This window comes from Artemia sp. Qi Xiang Cuo, chromosome 5, assembly GCF_049724085.1.
Source record: "Artemia sp. Qi Xiang Cuo chromosome 5, ASM4972408v1, whole genome shotgun sequence".
Taxonomy (NCBI): Eukaryota; Metazoa; Arthropoda; class Branchiopoda; order Anostraca; family Artemiidae; genus Artemia; species Artemia sp. Qi Xiang Cuo.
The window spans coordinates 19900801-19913523 of record NC_142798.1 but is presented as its reverse complement, the minus strand read 5'-3'; the positions used below and the strand labels follow the sequence as shown (position 1 = coordinate 19913523).

The 12723-nt window shown below is 35.8% G+C and overlaps 1 protein-coding gene across 1 annotated transcript in view; it reads right to left on the bottom strand.

Moving 5' to 3' along the window:
- Positions 1-9280: 9280 nt before the first annotated feature.
- Neurochondrin (neurochondrin) overlaps positions 9281-12723 on the bottom strand; it is a 54504-nt gene continuing 51061 nt past the window's right edge. Inside the window, exon 3 of the mRNA XM_089089403.1 lies at positions 9281-12263. Coding sequence (XP_088945529.1) covers positions 11591-12263 — 673 coding nt within the window. The 3' untranslated portion in view covers positions 9281-11590. The remainder of the gene's footprint in view (positions 12264-12723) is intronic.

Here is a 12723-nt window from a genome sequence, read left to right as displayed (position 1 = left end):
AAAATAAGAAAAATCAGAACTTCCGTTTTGAAATCCTGAAATCCGGTATTATTTCCCAAAAAATTATGAGAGATATTGAAATTTTGCTTAGATCGTTCAAGAGATAATTTTAAGTCTACCAGTATTAAAAGCTATTCGATTTCTCAAAAGCTAAGCTAGTGCATTTTATATCTACAAAATGCAGGAAATTCGCAAGATCAAAAATACAAAATTGAGAAAAAAATACGGAAAGAATTTTATTTGTCGGAAAATAATGTAAGCTCCAGTTCTTAAAAGATCTAGATCTGCCTCTCCGCGTAGGAGAAAATCGCCTGTGTAGAAAAAATGGTTAGCTTTAGCATGTCGAGGAAATGTGTGCGCAATGACAACTTTAGAAACTATTTCGAAGTGTACAGTTCATTTTCAGATATAGAAGAGCACACGTCTCCTTGCTTGCTCTTTAAGGCATTAAATGTCTAAAATACAATAAATCAAAAATACAAATTTTAGAAAGAAGTGACAAAAATTGCAATTTCTTTTTTGAAATCAAGATTGACGTTATTATATTCCAAAAGCTTATGAGAGATGCGGAAATTTTGCTTGCATTTTCGAACAGATAATATGAAGTTCTATCAGTATTCAAGGTTATTATATTTCTAAAAAGTTTCCTTGACATCCTAAAGTTAACTTTTTTTCTACACAAGGAAGAATTTCTCCACGACCCGGATAGGCAGATAATGATCTTCTTAGAACTGGAGCTTACATTGCTAGGACATTTTAATTAGACAAAATGTACGGAATTTGCAAAATCAAAACTTCAAACAGTCTCAAAAGAAGTTTTATTTTTGGAAAACCAATGTCAGTTCCATTTCTTAGAAGATCAATATCTGCCTGTCCGCGTTGGAAAAATTATACCTTGCCTTAAAAAAAAGGTTACCTCTAAGATATAAAAAAAATGCTTCATAAGAGCTTTTAAAGTCATTTCTAAGGGAAAGAAGGAAATTGCATAGAAGAAAGTTCATGTCATCTTGAAAACTTTTCAGAGCATTGCCCGATTAAAAAACACAATCAAATCAAAAACTTCAGAAAACAATCTGAAAATTATAATAAATCTTGTTCTCCGAGAGATATTTTAATGTTCTGCAATACGACATAAAACTGTTCTGAAGAAGTTCACTTTCACAGCTAAGGTGGTTTTGTTTTGGCATCAGACACAACATGAGGAAAAACGGTTTTGTTCCTGAAAACTACTGAAAATTTTATAAGTTTCACCGGAACTCTTCTGTCCTGCTTCATTATTCTCATTCCCAGGGAAAATTTTGTGCTAGCATCTCTCACCAATTAGGAACTACAGACCGCTGACAACAAAAAAGCTGGGAAAGCAGGAGTACTGCTTGGCAACTCAAAAATAATTGGCTATAAACAATATGACTATTCCACAAAAGAGCAGGGCTGTCACGTATGGGGGACTCCCCCCTCCAATGTTCCTGGGCACTCCGTAAAAAAAGTGAGTCGGTAAAATCGTGGCACCAAGCGCCACGATTTTTCCGACTCCTCCAAAAATTTTTGTTTGGTTAAATAAAGATAACGAAAATACTGAAATTTCATCTACAGAAATCTCGAACTTGGTAGGTAAGCGCAGCAGTTTTACCAACTCCTGCCGTGATTTTACAGATGGTGCCACAATTTTCCACTGGCTAAATATAGAACATGGAAATAGGAGCATCACATGTACTGAAATCTCAGTTGGAAAATGCAGCGGTTTTACCAACTCGTGCACTGATTTTATGGATTGTATTCAAAACAGAGATCATGCTAATTATTGGTGAAAGACAGTCGGTAAAATTCCCCCCCCCGAACATTTTGGCTCGTAACGACCCTGCAAAAGAGTCCAATTGTCCGATTTTTTTTTTCCGTAACGTATGATACGCTCTTCTTTCCCTACAATTACGTGTGATCCGTTCTTATTTTTGTGGATATGGAGACAAACTCCCTCAGTCACCGGCAATAACTCGCCCAATTCGTCGGTGCTAGGCGTTTTACCACCCGCGGAAAATCCCGGCCCCCCTCCAGATATTTCCGGATGTTTATTAGATTAGAAATGAAATGGAAAATTCTCCTCACCTGTTTCAGTAACAATAAAAGATTATGCCATATTAGAGGTATGTTCTGCCATTTTGTGTTGTAAAATGACAGCTTGGGCCCAAAGGGTGCTATAAAACCATCGAGTGAAAGTTGTGAGATAGGCAATTGATTTAAAATTAACGAAAACCTATCTTTTGAGCTTTCCAGTTTAAGAGACAGTAATACCGCGCGGTGGACCGCTCAATCCTTAAAAAGCACGTAGTCCATATAAAATTGACATCTATTTTAAGCGTCATTTAATTACCTTTCTTCATTTGGGGCTTAATAAAATTACCTACAGTAGTGTATAGGTTTGCATTAATCAATGTGTAGGAGGGCCGGTGAGTTTTTGTGTCGGTGGGGGGGGGGAGGAGTGTACTTATATTATCAAAATGTACTTTCATACCCAAATTTTCAATCGGTAAATCTTTAGATATTAATAGAAAAAGATCTTGGGTGAGGGCGATTATATTTGGGGATGAAATTTTACATTCACATTCCTACCAGCACAAAGGTGGAGAAGTAGAGGGGGGTATCGAAAGCAACACCGGGAAAATCTTTAGATATGGGGGGGGGGTGAAAGTGCTACAAGGAGCTTTGTTTTCATTCAGGTTTAAATGGTAATATTTCTTGTTTTTCTATATATATGCATCCTTTAATGTATTCTTGTTCCCCAAGGGGTTGCCCAACTAATGTCCATGGGGAATGTCCCTATAAAAACTTGGTTCGAGGAATCAACCTTTGAAATCAGAGAAAATGACCCTTTAATTATATTTTGATCTTTCAGGCCTGAAGAAGTTCTTTTTTTCAGGGATGATTATAACTGTCGAAGCATTTTTTCTTACGAATATTAAACAACGTACTCCTTTAGAATTCCCTCCCTCTCCCACTTAAAGACATATCGCCTCTCCAAAATAATACATCACTGTATTGTGAAGCAAATCACTTTAGTTAAAAAAAAAGGAAAGCATTAAAATAAACCCCAGAAACTAAGGATGCTGTCACCATGCAGTACCCTTGTGGACATTACCCATATTATTCCACAGAAAAATCCTGCCAGACAATTTGATCCCCGCTGAAAATTTTCCACGGACAATGCCAGCTTAACATTCTCCATGTGTAAAATTTTGTATTCAAAGAGAAAGAAAGACAAATAAAAGAAGACTGTCTATGAATTCAGGGAAATTCCCTCCGGAAAATTTCTTCCCCACTAGAAATTTTTCCCCTGGAAATCCTCCACGCTGACAATTCCCCTTCAAAAAATGTCGTATTTTTCCAAATAACAAATACTATCAGTAAACAATGAACAAATTGCAAAACTTACAACCCTTTCCCTAGGTACCGAGGAGGGTCATGTCATCCCCAGAGGCATATCTATTGGGCTTTTAAATTATGATGAACCAAATGGCTATCTCAAAATTTCTTTTGGATGTGTTTGGGGGAAAAGGGCATGGGAAGAGGGCGAGTTGCCCTACATTCTATTTGGTCACTTAAACTTTTAATTTTTTTCGAACGGTGAAAAGTTTTTCAAACTTTATTAAAAGTTAAAAATAGCAAAGTCAGTCACAAAACCTACTTATTAGAAGTATATCGACAATGGTTGAAATATAATAGACATCACTTTCCCTTTTATTCCAATTGTTGTTGTGATTTATTTAAATAAATACACAATTAAGAAGTTAGACGTTCAATACGAGAATTTGAGAGAATTGGTAGGTAGAGAAAAACGAGATGATCACTTCACAATTGTCGATAATTAGTAGGTGACGTAAAAGTAGCATCCAAACCAAATCATATTTTAACTGAGAGAATTAAATTTTAAAATTACAATTGCAAAATCAAATAACGTCACTGTCACGCGCACATAAACTTTTTACAGTACTGTAAAAATTTCAAGTCATCCCCAGAGGCATATTCATCCGACCTTTCAATTACGATGAACCAAATAGCTATCTCAAAATTTTGTTTGGATGTCGCTGAGGAAAAAAAGCAAATAGGAAGGGGTCTAGTTACCCTCCATTCTGTTTAGTCACTTAAACTTTTTGTTCGATGAAGCCCTCTTTCCATCTTCTAAGACCCTTGGTCAGACACAATCCTCCCTGCGAAGGCAAAAAAAAAAAAAAACAACACATCCATGATCTTTTTTTGGCAAGAAATACACAATTCCAAATATTTGTAGATGAGAGCTTAAAACCTACAGTAGGTTTCTCTGATTGTTTTGTAGTTAGAAAGGGGGCGGATGCATCAAAGGGTGCATTTTAATCCCAAAACATCCTAACTCTCATTGAACTTTCAGATAAATACAGAATTATATCTAAGGAAGGGGGGGGGGTAGAAATTGATATATTATCCCTTTTGATTTCCGGGAATATTTCTGATCTAAGCTGTCATTATGAAACTAGAAAGTGACATCCCCCAAAATAAGCAGAATTTATTCTGTATAGGAGAGGGACTGTTCCTTCCTCATCCCCAACCTCCCCCTCGTGGTCGTAGAAATTTCGAAAGATGTTCATTCGATTGAAAATTGGGAGTGCTAGTGCTTATTTTCCAGTCGAGAGTGATTGGAGACCAACAACCCCCTGTCCTAGAACTGCTCTTGATACCTGGTCCTTTTGTTGCCCCTTACGACATCTATGGACATTTTGAGGGTCGTATTTTGTACTTTCTCTTTGGCTGCTCGATTTTGCGTGTGGGGGAATTCTACAAGGGGAGAGGAATGCTGCCCCTCATCTCGCCATATTCTGGGAGTCGCATAATGTCGGGTCCACTAATCAATATTTGGATGGATGGCTGCCTAGGAATACCTATTACTTTTGGCACTTTTCTTAATTTCATTATTTTGGATTTCACTATTTTAGTAAAACCATACTCCAAAAATGTGCTGAATTCAGTTTCATTGAGCAAAATCCCAACTTATAAGGATCACCATGTGCACTTTTTGAAGAAGTATTTCTGAATTATCCAATTGAAATGTCCCGATCCCATAGCCAGAACCGTATTTGGGATTTTTTTCAGTGGGGGGGGGGGTCAGAGGTTATCTACCTGGATTCCAAGACCAATTTAAGAGTCAGGAAAAAATTTCTAGTTTCTTAGGATAAATAGTCTTTTCATCTACATTTTTATGACCTACAGAATTTCGAGGAAGAGGGTTCAAGACCCGGTACCCCATCCCTGCTTACACCCCTGCCCACAGCACTTAATTTAAAATTTAGCCTTCTTCCTTTTCAGTTTTAGGTTAATTTTGTCCAATAACGTCTATTGTAGGGGACATGAGCCTACAATAAAAAAAAGGCATGGGAAGGAGATGAACGAGGAGAAAAACTTTATGAGGAGAAAAACGTCAAGCTTTGGACACACTGATGCGGAGGATTATATACAGCTGTGTCGGTTAAGAGTGAAATCAGCTGCCTGTAGTAATAAAATGTTTTAGGCAGTGGCGTTATTTTGTCAAAATACTGCAGGGGGAGGGCGAAATCGGAGCCAATTTTCCCAAATCAAGTGAAAATGACAGCAAAACTAAAAAATGAGCCGTATAGTACCATAAAGGTAAAGATATACTTAAGCAAACTGACATGTTTCTGTGGATGCTGGAGTTATGGGGGGCACACTGGGGTCTGGAGGGGTGAGGGTAAAAAAGGTATGGGAGGGGCAGTTGCCCCCTGCCCCATAGTGAATTACACCCTTTTGATTTCGAAAACTCTCGATTTCCAATCGAATGAGCCCCCTTTGGAGTTTCTACGACGACCCCTTCCATATGAAGTACATCTGGAAAAAAATAATAATAAATAATAAAACATTGGAGCCGTATGGCCTTTACTATAGGCAACGCTATAGCGTTGCCTCTGATCCCTAATGCTTCTTAAGAGCCTTTTCTAATATTGCTGTTACTTTTTTGCCCACGAGAGTTGCTTTTGGCATCTAATGTAACTTTCCCGCTGAATTTGAATATAGAGTGAGGACTACCTCATCAACCTGTGTTTCCGTAATAGTTTTTCTGTTTCTACATAATCAGGATATTTTTGGAATTTACAACCCAAAAACTCTTCTTCATAAAACTTAAAAAAAATATTCGCATGCTGACCAATCAATTTCAATTTTTTTTCAATTTATAACTGGGATTTATTTTACAATATACATAAAAACAAACAAACAAAATACCCCCAGAAGCAAGCTTGTGCGGGGGTAATCCCTTCTAAACGCATAAAAAATCATAATAACAAAATAAGATCCAAAATAATCACTCTTTTCAGTTAATATTAATACAAATACAAGTTCGGCCCTCCAACTCAAAAACTAGTACTACAATACTATTCATAGCCACCTTACCATAATCCCGTACCCCCCCCCCCCTTTTTAGCCAATTCATTAAAAATAATAAATTACTAAACAATACGACCTCAATAAACTACGGAACAGCAGCTGGTCATCCACACATTTAAGTTCCACTGGTAAACGATGCCACGCACTCGGACCGGCATGACGGATAGAAAAAAATGATCTTGTCGCTTGCGGAATCGGTCTTCGAAATTCTTCCAAATTTCTAGTTCCATGCTCATGAACATCACCCCCACTCACAAACATTCCCGTAAAACAAACATGAACACTACCATAAAGATACTTAAACATGAACTGTGTTTTATAAAATTTAAAAAGACCCGATACCGGTAGAATCTTCAGCGTCATAAACTCATTACGAACAGATGATCCTCTATTATCCTTACCAATCAAAAGCCTTATTGCCGAATTTTGTAGTACACGCAGGGGCAGAAGATGCGTTCCAAAAGTAGACGACCATACTGAAGAACAATATAATAGATATGGATGTACAATTGAAAAATACAATAATCTTAATATACTAGTTGGGAGAAAATTTTTCAATTTACGCATAATTCCAACATTACGTGCAAGTTTCATAGACACACAATCAATATGATCTACAAAACTTAAAGTTTCATCAATAATAATCCCCAAATATCTAACACTCCTCCTTCGTGGAATCATTGATGTACCATTACTTAAATTATTCACCCATGGGTAATAACTTGGAGATCTGCTATATATCAATAAACTAGACTTATTACAATTAAGTTTTAACCTATTACTTCTCATCCACCTTTCTATATTCTTAAAACCTTCTCGTAATTGCGACATCAATTCATTCTCAGTCCTACCACATACGGTTAATTTCGTGTCGTCAGCAAACATAACTAGGGCTTTACTAGGTTTAAGTGTCTCTAGAGGAGGTTTAATAATAGTATACAACCCATCAACTGCACTTGACAAATCATTTATATCAATAGAAAACAAAAGTGGGCCTAGGGGTGATCCCTGGGGAACTCCACAATTTATAAATCTACTGTCAGAACGTGCATCATTAACCTCCACAAACATTGACCTTGAATTTAAGAATGATTCTAACAACTTCAAAGCATTTCCCCTAATACCACAATTTTCTAACTTCATTAACAAAATATCATAAGATACAGTGTCGAACGCTTTCGCAATATCCAGAAAAATTGATGCAACTTTAAGGTTATTGTCTAATGCATCATTAACATATGTAGTCAAAAACAACATTGCATGCTCACTAGAATAACCTTTTCTGAAACCAAATTGATTTTGATAAAAAAAACAAATTCTTTTCAAGATACTTTTCTAGCCTTATATATACTAGCTTCTCGAAAATTCTAGCAATAACTGGTAGCAGCGAAATGGGACGGTAATTACTTATATCATTTTTATCACCCCCTTAAATATTGGAACAATCTTCGCTCGTTTCAAACACTTTGGAAACACACCACTTTTAAAACAACCATTTATTAGTGAAACCAATTGTTTAATAACACAATGTAGAACAAACTTTAGCACTCTTATAGATATTAGATCAACACCTGAAGCTTTATTTTTCATAGCCATTATTACATCTGTTATTTCACTTTCCGTCACTTTAGTCATTAAAATAGAAGTATCACAACTGGGAGGAAGATACTGATCAAAAGTACAATCACTCCTATCACAATAAATAGATCCGGCAACATTACTACCTACACTAGAAAAATAATCACACATCTGATTGGAAAGTTGAACTGGAGTTTGATCTGACTGAACATTTGGCAACGTAACTCTTCTCTTGCCAATAAGAGGCCTGAGGAGACTCCACGTCTTTGCCGGGTTACCCTCACTCTTTTTAAATTCTTTAGCTAAATACTCAATTCTAGCCTTCCTCAATAATTTATTTAAAGCAACATTATACTTACGATAAATTTGCTGGTTTAGTACGCTTGCCTCAATTATACTCTTTTTATATAATTCATGGCGCCTTTTCATAGATCTAAGAAGACTACTGGTAATCCACGGTTTTCTTGCAGAATCATATTTACTCTTTTTTTTTTTTTTACTCATCCGGCAGTTTTCTCTTAGACTACTACACAATTGATCATACCACTTACAAAATTTAAGATCCGGATCACTTATTGCATTCAAAAACTCCCAATCCATACACTCTAATTCATTCTTAAATCGTACAAGAGAATCCGCGTCCACAGTCGGTACAATTGGGCTACAAAAACTCCCAGCTGTATAATTATGGTAAAACAACCATATGGTAAACAACAATGGCCTGAGTAGAGCAGCTGTCGATCTCCCGATTTTCCGCCTTCGACTGGGAGCGCAATGCGTTGTTAGCACTTCTCGTGCCAAATCATCTGATACTTCTCGTGTTTTTTCCCCAGATTTCTCCAAGTACACATTTGGAGCTGGGTCGACTCTTGGCTGAGCTTACAGTCACACCGTTGACTCCCATTCCAAACCGAAAAGCCCTTCTACTAACTGAATAATATATTAAACTTTCAGTGATTTATCACGCAAAAAATGTCGCCTATTAAATGTAAACTTTATTCGGGCATTTAAAAAAATAACATGGGACTCTAACATAAAATTCGTGCCTATTTTCGAATATCAAAGCTTATAGTTTGCCCCTTAGAAAACTGGACATTTTTTCAACAAAAAGAACTGCTCATGACAAGAGCGATAGACACATTTCTTCAACAAATGGGTTTCACCCACAACAAGATTGAAAAATCTAAAAGGTGATATATACTCCAGTTCCAAAGACGCATAATTCAGCAATTACGCCAAAAATCTAAACTCAGTAGACAATTGAAGAAACAGATTTAGAGCAAACTTTATTAAAGGTTAAAAATAGCAAAGTCAGGCACAAAAGCTAATTGTTAAAGTATATCGACAATGATTGAAATATAATAAACACCACTTTCCCTTTTATTCCAATTGTAGTGACTTATTTAAATAAATACAAAATTAAGATGATAGGCGTTCAATACAAGAATTAATAGGTAAAGAAATACGAGATAATCACTTCACATTTGTCAACATAAAAGTAGTATCCAAACCAAATCATCTTTGAACTGAGAAAATTAAATTTAAAAATTGCACTTACAAAATCAAATAACATTGTTGTCACACAAATGTGATATTTTTGGAGTATTGAAATTACCAAAAACATGTCTAAGCTGTTCTCAACGAGAGGACCAGAAGGGCAGTGCAGATCCAGAGGTTCAAAGCGAAATTGGGCATGCACCGCCAAGCCGATCCTCTGCTTGAGAACAGCTTAACAACTTTGGCAATTATCTTAGAAGTGTGAAAATGTCAGATACAACTTTTGGGCGTCACAGCAAAGATATGCTCATGTACTTAGGGTCAAATACTAAGGCCGTCTCTGAGTGGGGGTACCAGATTTGAACCCCATCCCCTCACCAAAATGTTTGTCGGACAAAAATCGTTGACACACCCTTGTCAAAGACAGGTCTCAATTTTATAACTTTCACGTTTCAGAAAATTAGGAATATCTAGGGGAGTTACTCTATCTTATTTCATTGCGGAAAATTCATAGAGTTTTATTAGTAATTTTATTCCATTTCAAAGGATGGCATAAGACATGCATCATCCTTTGAAAGGGCATAGAAATAACACTAGCAAAAATAAGACATCTAAAACTTAATCAAATCCTTAGTAACATAGCCTAATTTAGTCTAAGGTGCGCAAAAAAAATTATTTAATTGGGGGGGGGGGGTTGCTTACAAATGTTTTCTCTGTTCTATTATACCAACAGAGCAAAGCAAAACAATTTGTCATTAACTTGAACTGTACCGAGTTTTTTTTTCTTACAGAAAATACGTCAGTATAGCAATCAAGGATGCTTGTTGTAACAAAACATTGAACGTAGATTTAATTAAACTGAAATACTAAGGTATGTCTTATGTCTAGCTACAAAATAAAACCTACATATGCTCATCCTCTCTCGCTCTTAAATAAATAGAACAACATAAAAAGAAAATTGAAATTTTCAAATAAGCAGTTTTTAAGAACAATAGACAGACTTTTGACAACCTTTCTTAAATGTGTTGAATGGTATCTGTTTATAAGAAAAGCAATAAGTTAAGTCTGATATATGCCATCATTACAAATAACCCATAAAATTAATAAGCGCAAATAACGCGGATATTTATCCACTAGGGGACCTAACGTGTGCGAGGGGAGTCGACCCCAGCAATACAAATGACACTCGACCCAAAAAAAATACATTCATGTATTTTTAATTATTCTCAAAAGAAAATATTATGTAAGCATACTTCTTAAATAGTGTCAAAGGCAGGACACTATTATGTAAGCAATTGACAATACATGTCAATTCTAATATTCTGAGTTAAAAGATCAAAATCAAGTAGCCTTAATAAGGTCCATGTTTAAATATTTTCAATGTAGCTCAATGATTCCCCGTCCCGCTTTCAACGCTTACTAATATATTAAGGCAATAGTTGTTTTCTTATTATCATGTAATACTTTTGGATCTTTTCCATTTGATACCATACACAGTCACCCACTGTAGAAACTAGTATCAGAGAAAACATATTGTAGGTAAAGAGAATCCTGGAGCATATATATGTATCTGAAAACTTATCTTGGGAGCAAAAGCATGCTCTCGATTCTTCATTTTGAGTTTAATGTCATCAGCATAACTATTACCAATTCAGTATGAGACTATGCAAAAAAAATCATTAGTCTTATTAATCATCACGATAAACAAAAGCCACACTAGGACATAACAATAAACTAAATGATTGTTTAGCCAAATTATTGTTTGTGAAAAATAGGAAAAAAAACAAATTGGAAATCCATAGATGGTGTTATTAACTCAACCTTGCAACAATTAACTAGTAAAATAATATGTAAATACACGAAGAACAGGAGTCAAACTTCAATACTAACTTAAGGCACTGATTTACGACTAGAGTTCTATATCACTAATCAAGACTAGAATTCAACTGCGAGAGCTAAAGAGATTATAATATAGAGTATTTTCATGCAAAAATAAAAAAAAATCAAAAAGTCTGAATAAAGCTGGCTGAGACATGCAAAAAGTCTCTAGAAGAGGGGTTACAGTGAATTTATTATTAAACAGCCTAAACTTTTATTTTTCGTTTTCGTCAGCTTGAGCCATTTTAGAGAGCATACTCATTCCGTGTCTTCTAGCAACTTTTAGCAAATCACGAGAATTTAATCGTTTTGTTCCAAGGGAACTCAACAAATCCTCCAAAGCGGTTTTTGTACCAATATCTATTTCCCCATGCATGACATTCTGTAACATCTTCATTATTTCACCAGAAAACCCACTTTCAACAACAAAATCTCCAATCCAAGCACTATTTTCAATCACCTTTGCCAAAGTGCCCATTCCTAGAATCCACATTTCAGCCAGTTCAGGCCACTGTCGCTTATATCTAATTGAGATGACTAACTTGCGCCTATCATTTGATTCTTCAAAATCAATAGCATCCCAAAAGAAACGAACACAGGAAGAAATAAAGTTGAACACCGTAGGGTCACTGTCTTCAGCTGGTAAATAGCGAAGAAGCATAATTCCTGAAACAACGAAATTCCCCAAAAGAACAACATATTCGGGTTTTTTGTTAATATCCCCAACACAAGAAAAAACAAACTTGAGGAAAGCTTTAAAGGCTGGATCATCATTTATCAGGAACGGTTCCATTGAAACAAAGTTCATAAACACGGTGCAAATCGAAATAATAGCAGCCTCACTTTCTGGAACTTCACGCCCAGCTGATTCTTCATCACTAAACAACCTAAAAAACAAAGTCAGCCTTTTAATTTTGCTCATATGTTTACACATATAAAGTTCATATCCGGATTGCAGCAGTAGCTAGCAACCTAGTAAGAGACGATCATGTCCCATACTAAGAGATACAATAGCCTATAACTCCTAAAAATAGACTCGGATCGAAACAGAAAGTATACTACTAGAATTGCCTTGTCCAAAACCCCTGTACAGGAAACTTATAGCTCCTTGGCTTGAAAAAAAAAACCATTGACTTGAAAAAAAAGAAAAGTGGCTACAAGCAAGATATTCTGCATCACTGGAACATCATAGAGAGCTGTTTAATGGCTCATTTTAAAGGAAATTGATATATTTAAAAACCTTTTGTAATTAATTAACAAAAAAAGGATAAAACTTATTTTTATGAAAAAAACATTTTCGTATGCCTGATTGTGGTTGCAGCGATAACTGCAGTCTAGTAAAAGACA